At 49.6% G+C, this 21,491-nt stretch overlaps 1 protein-coding gene across 1 annotated transcript; it reads left to right on the top strand.

Annotated features, from left to right (window-relative positions):
- Positions 1-2,065: 2,065 nt before the first annotated feature.
- On the top strand, positions 2,066-20,602 carry WSB2 (WD repeat and SOCS box containing 2). The gene is made up of 9 exons (XM_059138940.1): positions 2,066-2,183; positions 8,896-9,064; positions 13,625-13,869; positions 14,029-14,160; positions 16,534-16,634; positions 17,768-17,940; positions 18,636-18,746; positions 18,870-18,977; positions 19,584-20,602. The coding sequence occupies exons 1-9, from the start codon at positions 2,171-2,173 to the stop codon at positions 19,744-19,746; spliced, it is 1,215 nt and encodes a 404-aa protein (XP_058994923.1). The 5' UTR covers positions 2,066-2,170; the 3' UTR covers positions 19,747-20,602.
- The last annotated feature ends 889 nt before the right edge of the window (positions 20,603-21,491 follow it).

Consider the following 21,491-nt stretch of genomic DNA (forward strand, 5'->3'; position numbering starts at 1 on the left):
TGTATCCTTTGTAGATCTTCTCTCACACTGAGATTCCCCCGGAGAAACCCGTTCTTCCCTCTTTTTTTTTTCTTCCCCCTCCCTGTCTATGCCTCTTTTTGGTCAGACTGCATGCTTTCTAACGCGAAGGGGCTAGGGTAGCAGGCTTCAGGGAGAACGCGCATCTGCTGGGCTGGCTGAAAAGATGAATTCTATCAGCTGTCCTGTAGTTGTGGGTGGCCTTGGGAGTTCTTTACTGGGCTCAGCTCATTGTAACCCCCACAAGATCTCACGGTACCTCCCACTTTCCTGTTTCTAGGCCCAGGCTAAACCGCAGTTCTTAGAGGAAGCTTCAAGTCACTCTCGCTGTTAGGTCATTCCTCCTCCCATCCCTTTCCTTACTGCCCTCCAGGCTCCCTCCAGGCTCCCTCCAGGCTCCCTCCAGGCTCCCTCCAGGCTCCCTCCAGGCTCCCTCCAGGCTCCCTCCAGGCTCCCTCCAGGCTCCCTCCAGGCTCCCTCCAGGCTCCCTCCAGGCTGCCCTGGCCTTGCTCCCCCGCTTTTATCACGGCGGCTCCACCTTAACTTACATCCTTTCTAGCCAAACCCGTGCTTCCTACCTTAACCCCAGTGTCCCGAGTTACTTTCCACCCAGCCCCTCCCTTTGAAGACTCGTGGGTTGGATCCAAGCTGGTTTGAGTCCCCACGGGACCCCTGCCTGTTTCGCTTCTCTTCCCGTTGTCCCCAATGCCTCTTTCCGCGAACTTCCGTCCTCCTAGGTTTATCCAGCTTGTCCGTATTCGGACCCCCACTCTTCTTGGATCCCCCCTTTTTCTGCCTGGCCCCGCTGCCCCTTTCTTGCCGCCCATTTTAACCTTGACACGCTCGTTTTCACCCTCCATTTTCCGCCAGGCTTGTCTGTCTCCGGTTCCCATTTCTTAAAATTTTTTCTTTTTAGGATTTTATTTATTTGACAGACAGAGATCACAAGTAGGCAGAGAGGCAGGGAGAGAGAGAGGGGGAACCAGGCTCCCCACTGAGCAGAGAGCCCGATGCGGGGCTCGATCCCAGGACTCCAGGATCATGACCTGAGCCGAAGGCAGAGGCTTTAACCCACTGAGCCACCCAGGCGCCCCCGGTTCCCATTTCTTAAAAACCGGCGGCTTGCCCCGTCCTCTGCTTTCATTCCCAGCCCCTGAGCTGGGCTCCTCCACCAAGGCTCCCAGTTAACCTCTGAGCTCCCGGCCTCAGCGCCCCCATTTTATTCTCCAGGCTCGTTCCCGCCTTGTCACCGGCCTAGGGGGTTCCCGGACCCCCTCCCCCCCCCCCCAGTTCTCTCCTCGGCCCCCGTTTTTGTCCCCACAGTGCCTCTGGTCCCTGGTGTCTTCAGGTCCTCGTTCTCGAGAGACGGTCGCCTCCCTCTTCGCTGCCCCCTTCTTCACCTGGTTCCCACCCCTTGGGCTTTCTCCCCGCGCCATGTGCCCCGGTTCTCTCCGCAGCCCTCCGCTCCCCTCCCTCGGACTCCCTCGGCCCGCCGCACCCCCTTTTCTGCCCACACCTCCAGCACCCAACCCCCGGCCCCCGTCGTCACCCACCGCTCCCGGTTTCCCCCTCCACCCCGTTCCGTTTTCACTCCTCCCCCGCTTCTCTCGGTCCCCGCAGCCCCCGGTTTTTAGCCTGCCCTGCTCACCTGACCCCGCTTTCGCTTGGCGCCGCCCCCCGAACTGTATCCCGCCGGCGCTCACCTGCCCGCCCCCCCGACTTTCCCCTCGGCCCCGCCCCCCGTCTTGTCCCGTCCGCCCGCCTCCGCGTTCCTCTCAGCCACACACGGTGCCTCCCCTGCACCGGTGTTACCTTCCCCACCGCCCCGCTTTCCCCTCCGCCCCGCTCCGTTTTATTCAGCAACCATCCCCGCCCCCCCACCACGACCTCCGCCGGTTCCCCTCGGCCCCGCCCCTTCGCCGCGCCCCGCCTCCCGCGCGTCCCCGCCCGCGCCCGCCGCCATGTGACGGGAAGCAGCTGATGGCCTCTCCGGGCGGCGGCGGCGGGCGCGGCGGCGGCTGCGGGGCCAGGGCCGGGGCCTGGGCCGGGGCCGGGGCGGGGGCGGGGGCGGGCGACGTGGGGGTGGCATGAGGGCCGGCGGCCCGGGGGGCTGAGGCGCCCGCCGCCTGCCGCGGGGCCGCGCGCGTCCTCCATGGAGGCCGGAGGTGAGCGGGGCGGGGGTGCGCGGGTTCCCGCCGGGCGGGGCCGAGCCCGTTCTCCCGAGGGTGGGGGGCGGGCGGGGGCGCAGGCTCGGCCGTGGGAGGGGCACGGCGGGGGCGCGGGGGCCTGGGCCATCCGCGCGGGCCCGCGGCGGGGGGCGCGCCGGGCGCCCAGCTTTGTTTCACTTTCGCTGTCAGCGGCCGCCACCACGTCTCCCGCCTGAGGTGGACAGGACCGGGGAGCACGGGCCACTGCGTGCCGGGGATCCCCATCCGCCAGGACAGTGGGAGGCTCCCGGGGCCCGACGCCTCCGCCCGGGTGGGGTACGCGGGATGCGCCAGGCCCTGAGGGGGTGATAACCCGGGGGGCGGGTGCCCAGGTGCCAGGTGACGCACTTGCAGGTCTGGGTGGGAGTCCGGTCTGCCTCTTACCAGCGGTGTGATCGCGCACCGGCCACTTAACCCGAGTCTGTTTTGTATCTGCAAAATGGGATAATAATAGTACGCGCCCCAGGGGGTGGTGGGGAGCGTCCCAAACTTGCCTATTCATAAGGCAAGGGTACCTATTAAAAAAAAAAAAATCTGTTGCGAACCTCTCCCCGCTGAGAGGCATTCGTAGAGGTGGGGTGGGGTGGGCCTGGGGATGCTGATCCGTGCAGGCATGCCTGATAGGGCAAGTTTAGGAGACATTGATGGGTGAGGTGCATGCCTCCGTCCTTGTTAACAGCTGTCATCTGAAAACTGGGGAAGTCAGACTGTCGGATATACTTGGGAGAGTCAGCCCGAATGAAAGTGTAGTCTCAGTGTGCTTGTTAGGCAAAGACAAAACCTCCAGACTATCCTTCCGTCTTCTCCCGTTCAACCACCTTGCCTCTAAACCCTACCTATACAGAAATTTGGGGTGGACTCGGGATTTATTCTGGGAGTTCCAACTCTTGAATATACCTCCATGCTTAAAGGCAGTTTCTTAAGGGAAAATTCCCAGAAGGGGTCAAGGCCTAGGGTTCAGAATTGTTCCAGAAATCTCTTGATACTCTTCCAGTGAGTTTCAAGCTTCATCTTGCTCTGGAGAATTCTGGTTGTTGATGTTTGCGTTTCCCTGGCTAGTCTGATGGAGCCGGGGATTGTGGGTGGGTAGGTTGGGATCGGGGTATTCCCTGGGGTGGTGTAACTTTTTAATTTGGGAAATGACATTTCTTTGTTTGCTGTAGTCAGGCATTCAGTAAATGGTGTGGAGGCAACTCTCTCAGGCTTCCCATCTAGATAAGGGCTCTCTATTCAGTGAGTGTGTTACCACTTTTTAAATGGCCCCTACTGTTTGTTTGAATCTTATGTGAATCTTTTTATAGCTTCCGCTGTTGTTTCCATTGACTCCTTATAGTTAAAACTGAAAGCGATCTGTAGCTAGCCTCCCTTTTTAGCTGGAATCTGTTTCCAGTTCTGAGTTTTCCCTAATGATTGACGGCTGTGTTTTGGGGTGTGGGCAGAGCTGTTGAGAGCTGCCAAGTTGCTGTTTAAAAAAAAAAAAAGAGGCCAGAGACTTTTACATTCTTTTGAAACTGAATAAAGGCCATTGTAATGGGATTACAATGGCCAACAGTAGATATCTTCAGCGCAGTGGTTAGAATTCTTTTATTCTTTGGACAAATATTTATTGAGTATCTACTGTGTGCCAGGCACTCTGTAGGCCAGCGCTGGCCAATAGAAATAATAATGCCACATCTGCAACTTGAAATCTTCTAGTGGCTGCATTAAAAGAAGCAAAACAGGTGAAACCAATTTTAAAATTGTAGTCATCAATCCCACCTAAATATTAACATCACGTCAATCCCACTAAAATATTATCATTGCAGCATGGACTCAAAATTATTGATCTATTTTAGATTTTTTTTTTTTTTTTTTTGGTACTAAGTTCAAAATATGGTGTGTGTTACATACCTAACAGCCCATCTCCCTTCAGACTTGGTATTTTGCAAACAAACGGTCAGTGGTCAAGTGTGGCTAGTGTTACTGTATTGGACAGTGGAGGTCAGTTGCAGTGGGCAGAGAGGGAGGTTTGGCGTGAGGGTGGTGAAGAGCTAGACAGGAAATGTGTAAAAGCAAGTAAGCAATCAAGACAAGCTGAGTGAGTGGTACCTACCCCTAAAGAACATTGAACTGAGAGGGAGAGGAAGGTCTCCGAGAAGGTGACATCAACACTGAGACCTGGATGGTGAGATGGAGCAGTCAGACAAGGATCTGGGGCCTCCTGTGCAGTTTTCCCGGCCGATGGAACAGCCAATGTCAAGACTCTGAGGCAGGACAAATCACCAGGCTTCCTGCTGGCTGGAGTCCGTTGCTTCCATGTCTGTGTTCAAGTGAATCTCCTTGCACAGAAGAAGCTGATAATATCTTTTCATTCAGCCTCGTCATCCAGATACATCCCAATGTTTAACTACAAACCCTGATCTGTGGGCCTTTTTACCACGAAGCACCACGGCAGGTACAATCCCAGATGAAAGCTGGGATTTTTTAAGTTCTGGTTTTTGTTTTTTTAAGTTCTGCACTTATTATGGCTTCTCTCCACCCCCTTCCCCCTCCGCCAGCAACCAAGTTTAGTTTGGGCCCAGACTCTCTTCAGAATTTTCTTAGTTCTAGAAATGAAGAGACAGGAGTCACTGAGTTTTTTCTTCTTTTAGCTCCTGGATTCCTGAGCCTGAAATAGCAGGAGATTAAATCTCCAAATCACAGAAATAGAGTGTGAAATCTGGGTATGGCTCATGTTTAAGAAGCATTTCATGTGAAATGTTTGGCATAGGAAACATAATAGTTTAAGGGGCTTTATTTTATTTATATATAAAGAGGTCTACCATGTATATTTATTCAGCAAATACCTACCAACTGCATGCTCTCTGCCAAAAACTCTGCTAGGCACTAAGGATAACATACAAGGTCCCTGCCTCCGTGGAAGTGATGTCCTGGTTGGGGGGAGACTGATAGCTACATAATGGTGATTGTGCTGTAAAGAACATGATGTGAGGAAGGATTGTGAAGGAGATTGACTTGGGGTCAGAGAATGGCTTTTGAAGGAGTTGTTATTTGAGCCAAGACTGAATGAAGAGAAGGTGCCAGTCATGGAAGAGCATTCCATGTGAAGGGACTAGCTGGTGCAAAGGCCCTGAGGTCAGAACTAATTGAGCACAGTCAAGGGGTGAGTGAAGGCTAGAGCCAGGGGCAGGGAAGGGAGAGTTATAAGCCCAGGTGGGAGATGAAAGCCAGAGGCCAGGTTATGCAGGACATCAAGAACATGTTAAGGAGCTTGAATTTTATTCATTTATTTGAGAGAGAGGGAAAAACAGAGTACAGGCAGACTCTTGGATGAGTGAGGAGTCCCACACGGAGCTGAATCCTAGGACCCTGAGATCATGACCTGAGCCCAAGGCAGACTCTCACATGACTGAGCCACCCTTAAATTTTTTTTAATTTAATTTAATTTTTTTTTTTAAAGATTTTATCTATCCATTTGACAGATCACAAGTAGGCAGAGAGGCAGGCAGAGAGAGAAGAGGAAGCAGGCTCCCCACGCAGACAGCCCGATGTGGGGCTCAATCCCAGGGCCCTGAGACCATGACCTGAGCCGAAGGCAGAGGCTCAACCCACTGAGCCACCCAGGCGCCCCTTTTTATTTTTTTTATTTTAAAGATTTATTTATTTATTTGACAGACAGAAATCACAAGGAGGCAGAGAGGCAGGCAGAGAGAGGAGGAAGCAGGCTCCCCACCGAGCAGAGAGCCTGATGCTGGGCTTGATCCCAGCACCCTGGGATCATGACCTGAGCCTAAGGCAGAGGCTTTAACCCACTGAGCCACCCAGGTGCCCCTGAATTTTATTTTAAGAGTGGTTGAAACTGATCACTCTAGGAGGTGAGGAGAATGGATTGGAGGTTGGGGTGTAGCGTGGAAGCCAGGGAGAGCAGTTGCAGGGGTGCTTAGCCAGAGTTGACGTTGGTGAGATGGTTTGCATAGATTAGAATAGTAGCCATGGAGATGGAGAGACATTAGGTTAGCCAAGCCTTTTGGAGACAGCCTTGATAGACTTGTGAATGGATTTGGTTTGGGAAGTAAAGAAAAGAAGGAAAGTGGGGAGAACCCCTCTTTATATTGCTCAGTGCCTCCTGGATAGGATAGCTATGTTGTGGATAGCTAATGATGTGCCTGTTGTAGAGGTAGTGAACCAAGTGTATTATCAGGGTGGAATAAAGACAGGAGATAAAAATGCACCTCGGGATCAGTCGATATCATTTAATGTTTAACTACATCGGAATTTCTCAGCCTTGGCACTACCGACGTTTTAAGCAAGATAATCCTTCATTGTGGGGGGCTGCCCTGTGCACACTGTCGGGTGCTCAGCAGTATCTGTGGCTGCTTCTTCTCATTGGACACCAGTAGCGCCACCCCCAGTCTTGGCAACGCAGAATGTCTCCAGACATTGTCACCTGTCCCCAGGGGACACAGCCAGTTGAGAACCACTGGATTCATTGACAGATTAGGGCTAGGTCACCGCAAGAAAATATCTAGGAATAATGAGAATGAAGACAACACCACAGGGTTGCTGTGCAACACTGAGAGACCTCTTCTGGATTTAAAATGTAAAATAACTTCTTACCATGCAGATATTCCCATCCAAAGGAGTATGTTCCTAGAGACAAGTAATTCTATAAATGAAAAGATCCCATGTACAAACGTACAGATTTCAGGAGAATTACCTGGGCCTATAGAAATGCCAGTTTAGACAGAACTAAGGTATTCAAACCCAGATTTATACATAGAACCTCAGGAAATGAATATTCTCTTTGCAAAGGAAACTTACTTAACTTTTCTCGAAATAGCAAAGCCACCAAAGGCTTGATGGATTAAAATTCTATTTAAAGACAGACTCTTCAGCAACACATTCATTTTATAAAACAAGGTAATAACCACATCTTATAATGCATATTCTAGGAGGTATTTTATATATATATATATGTAAATATCATATACAGATAGGCATCTCGCTATATATGCATGTTTACCATCTGTTTCATTAAACCCAAGATACCATGGTTTGTTCTTATCACCGAGAAAAAATATGCTTATTTAACTCTAAAAAAATTCGTTTGTAAGACGCATTCCGATTTCGGCAAGGTCAAAATGGGAGAAGACTTATAAATGTGTGTCATACAATAAATGAAATAGGGTTTATTTTATTTTATTTTATTTATTTGTTAGAGAGAGAGAGAGTGAGCACAGGCAGACAGAGTGGCAGAGGGAGAAGCAGGCTCCCTGTGGAGCAAGGAGCCCGATGCGGGACTGGATCCCAGGACAGCGGGATCATGACCTGAGCCGAAGGCAGCTGCTTAACCAACTGAGCCACCCAGACGTCCTATGAAATAGGGTTGTTTAAATTAGTATCTATCTGGTTAAAGGTATAAAAGGGTCAAGGTCGCGAACAAAACCACTGATGGGGAACATAGACATCAGGAAATGACCTCATTCAGAGTGGAAGCCAGTCTTTATATTAGTATCCTAATTAATGCAAAAAAAAAAAAAAAGGATTCTGAACGCCTTTAACCTAAGAGTTTTGTCAGCCATTGAGAACCTTCCATTGGAGTGGAGACTGGAATGAGGAACTGCCTGTCAGGTGGCAGAAGAAACACCAATCCAGCACCTCCTCTTCACGAGGCGCTGCTAGGCCCTAAGAGAAACGAGAATGAAATCATTTTGGTGTATGAACAGGGTGTTTAATTTCTGGTGGGCCAGAAGGAAATTCATCATAATTATAGCAGAAAATAGTCAGCAGGGTGGGACTTCATTTCCGCTTCCGTATCGATGAGCATACGTGCTTGGGAGTCTCCTAAGTCCGACCTACTTGGGGCATGGCCAGGTGACCCCCACGGCTGGAGTGTGTGGCTCGTGGGCAGAAGTCACGGGAAGGAGGGGAGGCCCATGCTATGGGGTAGGAGGCCCAGGCTTCGCTGCCCTTACCGTGGACGCAGGTGGGAGCCTTGGAATGCATTGGAGGGGATGTGGTACGTGTTTTAGCTTTAGCAGGGTTCCTGGGGACAGGAAAATCAGGGGAGTCTCAGATATGGGCAAGATTGGGATGAAGGTTTAAACCGGAGCAGAGGTGGAAATGGGAGGCCAGATCCAGAGGTCTGAGCGGCAGGGAGAAGAGGGCAAGTGCTGAACGTTTTAGCCTTGGTGATGGGGGTGAAGGCTGGTGAGCGACAGGGAGCCGTCGAGTTTCTGACGTGCCTGCTGCCACCGGCTTCTGGTGGCAGGTTCTTTTGAGGAGACCTTAAATACACTGGAAGGCCTCCTTATCTGCACCATCTAGCCGGGTCCCAGCCTGGGCGGGCTCTCCTTTCTTCCTCTTCAGGCATTCATAGGAAAATGAGGCCTCCATTCACTGGGTTCACTCGCACAAAGGTTACTCTGAGTCACGGTTAACCAGCAGTGGCCAGAGCCAGGGCTGAGTAACCGCGCTGGAATGTGGCCTGTGGCTACTGTTATTGCCACAGGTCATTTAAATGACAACTCCCTCCCGGAATCCTGAGTGTCACCCCTACCCTTGGGGAGACAGCGGCTTTCCGGGTTCTGAGTCAGCAAGGTGGTCTGGAGCTTGGCTCCCGCTTACCCTCCCCCCCTCCCACCCCCCGTCCCTGGGCTGGCGTTTGTTTGAAGCATGTCTCCTGTCTCAGAGGAGCCGCTGCTGCTGGCCGAACTCAAGCCGGGGCGCCCCCAGCAGTTCGATTGGAAGTCCAGCTGTGAGACCTGGAGTGTCGCCTTCTCTCCGGACGGTTCCTGGTTCGCTTGGTCTCAAGGACACTGCATCGTCAAGCTGATCCCCTGGCCGCTGGAGGAGCAGTTGTAAGTTCTTGTACCCGCAAGCCTGGAGGACCGAGGGAGTCCTTAGGATGGGGAACCTGGAGCGCTTTCCCACATGATTCCCTGCCCTTTGGGGGTTCCCTTTGCCCCCCCTCCCCCCAGGAACAGGAGCGAGAGAATGGCTGCCAACAGTTCAGAAATGGATCATGGGGGTTTCCAGAGCCCCACGGTCTGTACGTGGGAAAGTTGATTCTGTGGAGATCATGTTAACCCTGCTGTTATTTTTTAGCAGCTTTATTGAGATGTAATTTACATACCGTACAATCCGAGCCTTTAAAGTGCACAGTTCAATGGCTTTTAGTTCATTCAGGGAGTTGGGCACCTCTCACCATGATTAATCTCAGAAGCACTGGCAGTGCCACAGAGGGCAGCCGGGCATCCCTCACTTGTTACCCTCCAGTCTCACTCTCTCCAGCCCTGAGCGGCCGCGAGTCCCCTTTCTGTCTTCATAGGTCTGCTTATTCGGACTTTTCATATACATCGTATTGTGCACGGTGGAGTCTTTTCTGACGGGTTTCTTGCACTTAGGAGAATGTTTTCAGTCCTCCCTCGGACAGCCTGTAATCAGCACGTCATTTCCCGTTACTGCCAAATAATATCCCATTGTACGGAGACCGCGTACCTTGTGTACACATCTGTCCGTTGCTGGGCAGTTAGGTGTTTTTCCCTTTTTGGCTATTAGGAATAATACTGCTGTGCACATTTACATATGGTTTTTTTTTTTTGTTTTGAGGTTTTTTTTTTTTGGCGTGGACATAGGCTTGCAGTGTTTCTGTGCTTGGAAAACAGACTGGTGCCCAAGGTGGCTGGCCCAGTTCTCAGTCCCACCAGCGGGTGTGTGAGATTTCCGTATCCCCCATACCCTCACCCCTCACCAGCACTTGTCTGGCTTTTTGGTTCTAGCAGAGCCATCCTGTAAGGTAGGAAGTGGCATCTCATTGTTTGGATTTGCATTTCTTAATGGCTTCTGACGCAGAGCACCTTGTGTTTCTGGGCCTCTCCTGTATCTTTGGAGAAACATCCGCTCATATCCTTTGCCCATATTTAAGTTTGGTTTTTGTTTTTTCCTTTATGGACCAAATTTAGTTTCTGTTATTAACTAGTTTCTTTTTTGGGGCTGGGCAGGGCCCCGTGTCTGAGTGCTATGAGCTCCATGTCGGACGGCCCAGCCAGGACAGGGCTCAGGCAGCATCTGTTGGAAATCTTTGCCTGACACAGAGCCTAGGGGTTTGGAAACTTGAAATAAATCAAACATGGCCCCTGCCCTTGAGGGTCTCCTTTGTTTTGCTTTGGACAGTTCTTATAAATTGCACGTTAGATTCAAGTGTTTTGTCAGTTCAGTCTGAAAGCTGCCTTGATGAGAAGTCCAGCCGGCGTGCCGAGATGGGTACTCCTGGTGCTGCTGGGATTATAGTCTGGCTGTTCGGCAGTATGCATCAAGGACCTTGAGAACGTTCCTCCCGCTACTAGGAATCTCAGAAATGGGGTCATCTATTTCCATACACTGATTTTCATCACGGAATTAGCTCTGTAGTAGTGAGAACCAGAAATCCCTTAGAATCTGGTGATGAGAGGACAGTAAGGAACTCATGGCATTGCCAGAGGACATTTTTTGTAGCCATCGAAGAGTTGTTGTTGTTTTTTTTTAAAGATTTTATTTATTTATTTGACAGAGATCACATGTAGGCAGAGAGGCAGGCAGAAAGAGAGAGAGGAGGAAGCGGGCTCCCTGTGGAGCAGAGAGCCCAATGCAGGGCTCCATCCCAGGACCCTGGGATCATGACCTGAGCCGATGGCAGAGGCTTTAACCCACTGAGCCACCCAGGCGCCCCGAGTTTTTTGTTTTTTTGGTTTTTTAAAATCGTGATTTTCAGTTCATTCTTATCAATGTAATGAGAATGCCAAGGGCTTTCGTTATTTTATTGATCTCCTACTCTAAATGCAAGAGCCTCAACTTTATATCCAGTCTGGTCCAGGTTTATGGTCTGAAAAAGAATCTTTGAAAAGCATACAAAGGGCATTCTGTTTTCCTAATAATCACCCTTATATTCAAACACATACATCACTGTAGGACTATAGGTAAATGTATTTGTCCAGTATGAACTCGAGAAAATGGGAATTTGAGTATTAATCCTTTTTGTGTATCTGTTGCTTTATATAATGAGAGAAGTGTTACTGTTCAATGTGTTATGTGAAAAGTTACTTGTTCTAGGGAAAAATCACACATTTTAAAGAATAATAACTTAGGAAAATGCTTATAAGATTTAATGAAAATAGTAAGCTATGAAGCCATATATGTAATATCCCAGATTTGTCTTTTAAAAATATATGTATATATGCCCAAATAAAAACTTACAGTGAAATACTTACTGCGGTTAGAGTGGTGTTAGGATTATGGGTAATTTTCATTTTATTATTTGTCTCACTTCCAGATTTTTCCCACAGTTCTCTATTACTTTTATGATTGAAAATAATGTTATTTTTAAAGTCCTATAAAAGGAGAAATCTGAAGTCCTTAGGTTCTTGTTTGGATTATTACACATTTAAAAAAAAATAATAGTGCTTTGGGTACTGAGTGAATAATTCGTACTAACCAAATAATTGTACTACTTTTAGAAATACAGTTTTTAGAAACTTGAATTTAAATTCCCCCAGTGACTCTGCCTTGCACTTAGCTGTTCTGTCCCCATGTGTAAACACCCCACCTCCCACCTAACTCTTCCCTTGACTCTTTGGCAAACTCACAGGCCCAGGGGATCCTGCGAGCAGTATGCCTGGATACCCAAGGCTTGGGTTCTAGTTCCAGTTCGGCCCCTGATTTCGTGACCCTAGGAAAGTTAACTCTACCCCTAAAAGTGGAGGGTTTAGTGTCTCTTTCTAGAGAAATGAAATTTATGATATGAAAATTAATTAATATGCAGAGGTGCCTTAATTCCTGTGGTATAAAGTAGCTCCAGATCATTCTTTAGTTCAGATGCAGAATTTAGGATTTTATTTAAAAAAAACAATAAAAGAACTGTAGCTTCAGTGGCACCCCGCTGTCCTACGGTTTTCCCTGCGGCTTGCCTGTTCCGTGCTGCCTGCAGGAATGGCCGACTCGGGCCCCTGTGCCAAGGCCCTGCAGCTCTGTGAGGTGTGGGGAGTTAGCAGAGTCAGTTAAAGAGGCAGTCATTATCACATTCATATGTTTGTCAGGACGACAAGTTCTCAAACTCCACTGGGCCATTGAGACCGGGTGTTAGCATGTATCCTTTGAAGGCTCAATGGTAGAGATTTTTGTCTTTGGGGGCCATCCGGTCTCTGTCAAGGTTCCTCCCCTCTGCTCTTACAGTGTGAACACAACCGTTGATGGCATGTGAACAAATGAACGTGGTTCCAATAAAACTTTATCTATAAAAACATAACATAACTTGCCAAGCTCTGATGTGGACTAATAGAGTTTTAGAGCTGATGGAGCCTATGTTTGCCTCACTTTCTCCCTTCTAATATTCTTGGTGAGCTTGGTTACAGTTCTTCAATATATTTCAACCACACACTTGGCAGAAACATGATTTACTTGCAACTTTGGGGGAACAAGTCTAATGCATAACGAGGTCCAGTTACATACACATCGAACACAGGATTTTTCACGGAACTGGGCGCCAGCTTCAGTGTCTTCAATTCCCTGAGTTTGATACACCCCAGCGTGGGGTCAGGGTCACACAGAAAAGTAGGACTTAATACTTGCACTGATAACTGCCGATGGGAAACTTGGGAGCGTGTGGGCTGAATCCCAGGGCTGTCCAACTGCTCAAGCCTCTGAGATGTGGTCTGCTAGGAGAGTGGTGGGCAGGGCCTGGAGCTCGGGAAGTGAGTCTCATGGAGCTTATCTGGGCCTGTGTTTCACCGTAAGTAGAATGTAAAATAGGCCTCAGGGGTCTTTGAGGTCAGTGCAGCTCTGCCCAGTTCTGTGGGCTTTCTCTCCTGGATCTCCCTGCTGGTTGGTTCCTGTGCTGCATGGACCCAGAAAAGTAAGGGAGAGAGCCTCACTAATAGGTTGGAACATAGCAAGTGAAGGTGGAAATCAGCTTGTACCAAGCAAACTGTGTGGGCCAGAAAAGGATTTATTTTCCTGCTCCTTGGGCCTTTCGAAGCCAGGCGCTCGCCAGGCAGGGGAGCAGCAGATGGGTGTTCAAGTTCTAAGTTCTGTCCTAGTTCCAGACCCACAGCAGGCTTTCTTCCTCACGGGAAAAACCGAGTGCACCTTTCCTTCCACGCATCAAACCTGAGAGAACTTTCTGAGGAAGCAGAGGGCTCCCTGGAGCTTCTGTGATCCAGTTACCCGACAAGGCAGGTCACCCTTTCGTAGGACTATCACGAATGGGATGTACCAAGGCTAATGAAGTCTTTCTTACATGAATTCCAAAACGAAATTAAGTCACGCCAGAATTCACCAAAGCCCAATTTATTTCTAGAGCTTTAGTATCTTAGATATCATGGATTGAGTAGTTGGTTGACTTGGTGATGATTTTTAACTCATTAAGGAATCTCTGCTTCCTCCAGCATCCCTAAAGGGTTTGAAGCCAAAAGCCGAAGCAGCAAAAATGATACAAAAGGGCGAGGCAGCCCGAAGGAGAAGACTCTGGATTGTGGGCAAATTGTCTGGGCTTTGGCCTTTAGCCAGTGGTCTTCTCCACCCGGCAGGAAGCTCTGGGCACGCCACCATCCCCAAGTGCCAGATATCTCTTGCCTGATCCTTGCTACGGGACTCAACGATGGGCAGATCAAGATTTGGGAGGTACAGACAGGTAGGTCATTTCTGGCTGGGACAAGGTCCCAGGGTGCATGCATGTTCTCATCAGGGACCAGAGAGGCCGCCGGCCCCCCACTATCTCAGGGGTGTAGCCATGTCCAGCAGACCGGTATCTGCCCCTCCCACTGACCAAGTGCTCCTGCTCCCACGCCAGGGCTCCTGCTTTTGAATCTTTCCGGCCACCAAGATGTAGTGAGAGATCTGAGCTTCACACCCAGTGGCAGTTTGATTTTGGTGTCAGCATCTCGGGATAAGACTCTTCGCATCTGGGACCTGAATAAACATGGTATGCAAATGACGGAACTCCTGGGCAGCTCCAAAAGTACTCTCTGCTCATTTCTCACTTTTATCCAGAACAACTGATTTTCCTAAGGACCTTCGTTAGACATTTTTTCTAATCACATACCCAGCTCATCCCCATGAGATATTAATACCAAAAATATATCATTCATTTATGCACTGAATGCATATTTATGCTTTGTATTTTTTAAAAAGTAAGGGTTTTTTTGGTTACTGAGAATCAGTTTTCACCCTGGCTGATAACCACTTCTGTTAAAAATAGATGCTGCAGTGTAAGTTTTCTCAACCGTGGCATGGTTGACATTTTGGTCATGCTAGTTCTTTGTTACCGGCTGCCCTGTGCATTCTAGAATGTTGAGGAGCATCCCTGGCCTCTGCCCACTAGATGCCAGAAGTATCTTCTCTAGTTGTGACAGCCCAAATGTCTCCAGACATTGCCCCGCCGTCCACGTGTAGGGCATAGTCTCCCTGGGTTGAGAACCACCAGTCTAGAGGAAGTCGTCCATGTTGGTTACTTCCTGTTAGAAATAGTTTCTTTGTGAAGTGGACTCTGCCCAGAAGAACTCTTTTAGCTAGAGAGGGTCAACTTCTGTGGAATTCTCCTTTGAGCAGAACTGGATGCAGAGGTGGCCCATACTTTTCTGGTAATGATGGTTACCCAGAATTGTGACACGGGGAAGAGGAATTTATTGCCAGCCCTTTCTCCCCACATGGCAGGGATGTAGAAGCCGGAGGGGCGGTGGCAGGGGAAAATGGGAATGTGGATGGTTGGTAGAGAGGCACACTTGCCTCTGATGACGTGAAGGCACTGGTACTCTTGCCTTAGCCGTGACTGTGCCAGCTCCCACAGCCACGAGAGGGGACCAACTCCTGCCCTCTGAGAATCCAGCCTGACGATTGTCACACTGCCAAGCAGGTGCTTGTGGTGTCCTCATCTGATGGCATCTGGTCACCAAGAGAACTCTGGTAGTTTCTGCCCTTAGCTGCAGAACTTGAAGTCATGAGATAGGTTTGCTGACTGGGAAGGCTTCTCCAAGGCAACACCATTTGTAATGTGTATCCAGAGGCAGCTTGCCACCATGTAAGGAAGATTCTGGAAGTGACTTTAAAATCTTTTGGTGATTGGGAAGACAGGACTAGCTGAAGGGGACCGGGGATGGGCGAGTATACTAGGGCTTTCTCGGGAGGGGAGGGGATACAGTAGTGTTTGCTGGTACCGGGCCCTGCCCCACCATCCTGCCTAAATTTGTTCAGTACTCACAGCTCCCCCGGGAAGGGGTTGGTACTGCTCTAATGTGATAGCTGAAGAAACCATGACTTACTACAAAAATACTACATATACTTAACATACACGCATACACAGACACATACATGCATCTGCATGGCTGTTACATTCAGAAAAGTTTTTTCCTTTTTTTTTTTAACATTCGTTTTCACTGCCCCCCCCAACCCCGCTGCCAGATCTCTTTCCCTATCTCATCCGCCCCTCCGCTGCCTTCCCTGACATCCTTCTGCAGCCTCATGACCCATGCTAAGAGCCTTCCATGTTGCCCTCAGTGTCCTACTCAGACACTTAAGACACTTACTTTTATAAAGTTTGGGGTCATCGTACCACAAAAAATGATTCATATTCCCCACATTTCTTTCCACAAATCATGGAAAATCTAAATCTTAATACCATCTGAATCAATGGGATAGACATATTCTATATATTCACCTGTTCTTTTATGCTAATGGACGGGCCTTTAATTTTTTCCTCAAACTCAGAACTGGAGCAATTTTGTGAGTGACCCTGGGGCAGGTGCTGGTAATCAGTGGAGTCGGGGTTCAAAGCCAGGTTCGCCTGACCGCAGCGCACATGGCCCTCATTACTCTGCACTGTCGCTTGTCCAGACACCTGGTCGGGGTGAGAGGGTGCGGTGGGACCCCTGAGAAGCGGGGAGACCATTACAGGAGTGTGAATGACAGAAGTGAAGCTAAAACATTCTCAGCGTTTGGAAGGATGCTCCAAAGTGCCAGAGCTGGTTGGGGTGGGAGGGGAAAGAAAAGAATGTTCTCTGTTATCAGAGGGATCTGTCAGGTGTGATGTGCGCACAGCCTTTATCCCGCCCATCTTGCGGGTTTTGGTGAAACAGAAGGTAGTGATCTCCTTGGGGATTACACTGTCCTACGAATAGACTTCAGGTGTTTAAATGACACATCCTGGCATCTTGCTCTGTGTTAAAAAGGTGGGCCTTTGGGCTCAGCCAGTAGGGAACCCGGTGGGGATGCCGGGTGGGTGGGCCATGGCTTGCGGTCCTCCGGTCCAGCAGCCACGTGGTTCCTGGAACCGGCTCACCGTGCGCCCCTCTCTGTGCAGGTAAACAGATCCAGGTGCTCTCGGGCCACCTGCAGTGGGTGTACTGCTGCTCCATCTCCCCGGACTGCAGCATGCTGTGCTCCGCTGCTGGAGAGAAGTCGGTAAGGCCCAGCGGCGGGTGCCACCTCCATCGTTGCCCGAGTGCAGTGAGCCCGGGCGGTCTGAACGGGTAAATAAGGCCGGCGCCTCCAGATCAGCCTGTGCAGGAGGCATGCTGCCGGGCAGGGCTGTCCCCCTGCACGCTTCTCTTTTGATTTGCGTGTGGACACAAACCCCACGAGAGGTGAAGCCCTCATCACTGGAGGAGGGCTGCTTGCCTTTACAACATGGGGTAAAGGTGTGCTTTTAAGATTTCCTTTCCCCTTGGAGTCTCAGATTTTAAAAGTTGCAGCTCCCGTGTATGGATCCAAATTTCCCTCCTTTGAACCATTTAATGTGAACCTGGGTAATAGGGATTTCCATTTCAAATCAGAATGTACAGTTACTTGTTGAACTTTGTTCTGAAATCCGGCCTGTCATTTAAGAAAGTACTATAAACCCAAGAACAAGCCGGGAATAGTGTGTGTGTCTGATCTCACATCTGCATCGAGCGCTTTGCTGTGACTGACTCAGAAAGTGAAGAGTTCACTGTGTGGAACAGCCCGGTGGTTAATCATTCATTTGGGGTTTGGAACTACGTGACGGTGTGTTTTCAAGGGAACAAAATAAAATCCCATTTTTCATGATTCTCAAAAAGATTTCAGGTGAACTGTGTCAGACGTATGTACAGCTGTGGGGCAGGTTCCCACCGTTCTGTGAACACATGGTAGAAAATGGCTTGGCAAGGTGCCACGGCTTTGTTGGAAGCCTGGCAGCTCACCTCTGACCCCTGGTTTTGCTTTTAACTGAAAGGACCACATAGTGCTTTATTGGCACACACTGTGATTTTGCAAACAGGGCTCAGAAGCAGAACTGCAAAGCCTCTGGATACATTTCAGCCCGTAGTCTTCCTGAGGCTGGCTGGGTTTCTTCTCCCTTAGACCAGGCTCCTTGAACTTGTGCACTGGTCAGGTGCCTTGAGAATTCAGACTTGGAGAATTCAGACCTGGAGCTTTCCCCAAGCCCCTATAATGCATTCTGGGAGAGCAGTATGAAAGTGGGGGTGGGGAGAGCTTGGCTTCACCTGGCATTGCCGTGTCCTTCACTCACTGTTCGTTGTTGCTGCCCCTCACCGGGCACCTGTTCCCTTGCACAGGTGTTTCTGTGGAGCATGCGGTCCTACACATTAATCCGGAAGCTAGAAGGCCACCAAAGCAGTGTTGTCTCTTGTGACTTCTCCCCCGACTCTGCCTTGCTCGTCACAGCCTCTTACGACACCAACGTGATCATGTGGGACCCCTATACTGGCGAGAGGCTGAGGTTACTCCAGTAAGGACGGGGTCTCTCCTTTGGACCTTGTTGCGGGGGGACTGATGGGAAAGCTGCCTTGGGTTAGGCATGGCCCGCGCAGGGTCCGGGGCGGGGGGTACTGGGTGAAAGGCGTGGGGAGCTCATGTTGTGGCTCTTCTTTGTCACTTAGATTCTCAGTTTAGACCAGAGGGCCTTTGGGGCTCCCGATGTAGGAGGCTGTGTGTACTTTGGATTCAGCGTTCATGAAACCTCGAAGTGACTCTTTCTTTCCATTTACTAATAACTGTAGTAACAAGTTCGGAACGATCCTCTTACCGAAACTGGTATTTCCAAAATGAATTTTCAGTGTTCTTACAAACTTGCATCTTTTTCTCTTTGTCTCTGTTGTTTTCTGAAGCAAATAATAGGTAGCCTATAATTATCATGTATCTCAGCCGAGAAAAGACTTTCAGTTTGTACCGCGGCATTAAAGTGAGGGCTGACCTACTTTGCATAAGAAAATGAGCACAGGGAGTGTGAGTAACCCTTCAGCCCCTTCTGCCAGACACTTAGGAAATGCCTTTTTTTTTTTCTCCTAGTCTGCTTTTCCCGAGGTTTTCCCGAGGGGGTAAGGATGGGTCTTTGAGCTTATCATAGCCCCAGCACCAGAGTGAGGACAGAGGGTGGAGAGTAGCCATCACCCCAGGCCGACCGTCCTCTTTCTTTTTCCACAGCCACACCCAGCTTGACCCCCCAGTGGAGGACAGTGATGTGCACATCAGCTCCCTGAGATCTGTGTGCTTCTCTCCCGAAGGCCTGTACCTCGCCACGGTGGCAGATGACAGGTAACAAAGAGACATCGGGGGGTGTGGCCTCAGAGCAAGTCCCCGCAAGTAACTGTAGCATCCCCCTCTGGGGCTGGCCCCACAGCTACTAACGTGCCAGTGTTTCTCTTCTCTCTCGTCCAGACTCCTCAGGATCTGGGCCCTGGAACTGAAAACTCCAATCGCATTTGCTCCTATGACCAATGGTCTTTGCTGCACATTTTTTCCACATGGTGGAGTTATCGCCACAGGGTATGTGTCTGATAGCTGAGCAGATGGGGAGCAGTTTCTGCTGAGTGTACCAGCTAGCTTTTTTAGGCCTCTAGAATGTTCTTGCCTATGATGAAGCCTTTAAGGAAATCCAGGAGGACACAAAATTCTATTATTTTATTCTGTATCATTTACTCTTAATAGTTAATCTAAGAGTAATGGAAGAGTTATGACTCCCACCACTTGATGGGCCACGTCCACAAGGAGGCCTGAGTCAGGATGATGCAGAATTTCTGGGAAACCATTTAGGGCAGAGACCACCTTGTGGGGAGCATCTATAATTCAGGAGGTGGCACTCTTCCCTCTGTTGCATTTGAACCTGTGGTGTGATTCAGAAGGGGCTGAGCTCACGGGTAGCACGTGGGTATCAGAGTTGTCTTGAGTCCTGATCCTTTCAGCGGCCTGAATTATCAGTATCACACCCTTTACATCGATTTGGACGGTCAGGATTGCATCTAAGGGCCGCGCATCGCACTCCCCGGGTGTCTCCTGCTAATGCAAGTGAGAGTAGAAACATTAGTGTCCCTCACTGGGAAAACATGTGTTTCTAAGGTCTCTCTTAAAGCGTCGGTTTCTGTTCCATTTCAGGACAAGGGATGGCCATGTCCAGTTCTGGACGGCTCCTCGGGTCCTGTCCTCACTGAAGCACTTATGCCGGAAAGCCCTTCGAAGTTTCCTGACCACCTACCAAGTGCTAGCACTGCCGATCCCCAAGAAAATGAAAGAGTTCCTCACATACAGGACTTTTTAAGCCACACGCCATAGTCTTACTTGTTTTCTTGTAGCAGGATCAAGCTTCCTGGCAGAGGAGCAGCTGGAACGATGGGCCAAATGGCTGGTCTTGGATTGAAATAGAATTTCTCTTTGACATGGTGACCAGAGTAGAGCAAAAGCAGCTTCCAGTGGACTAGTCATCCAGATTTTTCTGTGTCACCTGTGGCAGTCAGTCGTGGAGGGGATCCCAGCTCCGTGGCGGCAGAGCCTAACCCCAGATCCTCAGCCCACTTAGAAACAGATGCGTCAAACACCTTCTAAAATCCTTTCAACCCAGGGTGCATAACTCATGTTGATTTGATAAGCAGAGTAACCAGGCCTTGAGAGCCTCTCTATTGGGGGGATCATTCCCTTGACTGGCAAGTGGGCAAGTGTTGGCTTCTGCCTGGTACATGTCACGGTCGTGTTTCAGATGCGGTGGTGACATTGTTGAAAGTTCTCTCCCGCTGTGTCAGAGCGGCTTTGCTGGTGGCAAGTGCTTTCCTTCCTCGAGCTTCCCTCTGACCAGCAGGACCAGGTTTTCCTGGAGCTGTCCGCTGTGAGGTATTCGCTAAGTTACAGGTGACTCAGAGGCTGTGCTCCTGACTGATACACTATAAATGGCTTTTTTTTTTTTTTTTGGATAAGCAGTGGTGTGCATGTGCAGGAGATGACAAACGCGTGTGTCCGGTTACCCAAGGACGTATTCCTCAACTGCATGACTGTCCAAAATGGCGACTGAGTTGTCAGCGGTTTGCTGGTGGTAGCCTATTTATTTGTATTTTCTCAACAGATGTTAAGGTACAACTGTGTTTTCCTCCCTGGCATCTAAAAACCATAGTTCTTAAGTCGAACGGTTGTGAAGATGTCTCTTCTTCGTGGCGTAGAGAATTGGTATTGTCGCCCCTTTGGCTGACTGTCGCGTCTGAGGTCTGACTTTGCTGCTTTGCCTCATCGGACAAGTCAGCCCGTTTCACCTCTTCCCCCTTAACAAAAATAGCTCCTTGAAAGTACTGTTCTCCTTCAGCGGCGTGTAGTTCTCTGATCAAGACACCTCATTGCAATGAAATCTGCCTTTGGAAAATTTAATATATTTTAAATTATTTTAAAAGAAATGCAACATCTTATCCTTTGGCTTTCTTACTAGGTGCTTTGTGGAGGCCAGTGTTAATGTGATAAAACTTGTCGCAAAAGTATAAGCGTCTCCTCTACCGCCTTTGTTGCTGGAGAAAAAAACATTTCTTTTCGAGATGAGAGGATTTCGTTGAAGGAAAGTTACAAAGCTTTTGGCTGTTTCATTTTTTCCACTAAGAAAAAAAAAAATACGACCTTTTAAAACAAGTGAGGAGAGCGGGGAACGGCCGGGGCCAGTTCTACTCCTTGGGGTCATCTTGAACCGTCCCGGCGCAGCCCAAGAGGTTCTGGGTGGCTTCCCCGAGGCCCCCTCTGGCCGTTAGCTTCAGACTTTGCTTGGGGTCCTCAGGGAGCGAGGTGTCTGTGGATGTGGGAAATAACCAACCTCTCCCTTTTGATAGTCTGAGAAGCTGACACCCTCAGAGAGAGCAGCCTCTGAAGGAGGCTTGATCTGTGACATGGGGGTGGGGGGGAGGATCTCACACACAGGCAAGTTGAGTAAGTCCGTGTCCTTCTGACGGGAAGGGAAGAGTCGCTCGTAACAGCCAACATGCAAGCTGCTTTATTTTTACCGAAAAGAAGGCCATCAACAAAGGCAGCCTGTTTGTT

This window comes from Mustela lutreola, chromosome 11 (genome assembly GCF_030435805.1).
Source record: "Mustela lutreola isolate mMusLut2 chromosome 11, mMusLut2.pri, whole genome shotgun sequence".
In the NCBI taxonomy this organism is placed as follows: domain Eukaryota; kingdom Metazoa; phylum Chordata; class Mammalia; order Carnivora; family Mustelidae; genus Mustela; species Mustela lutreola.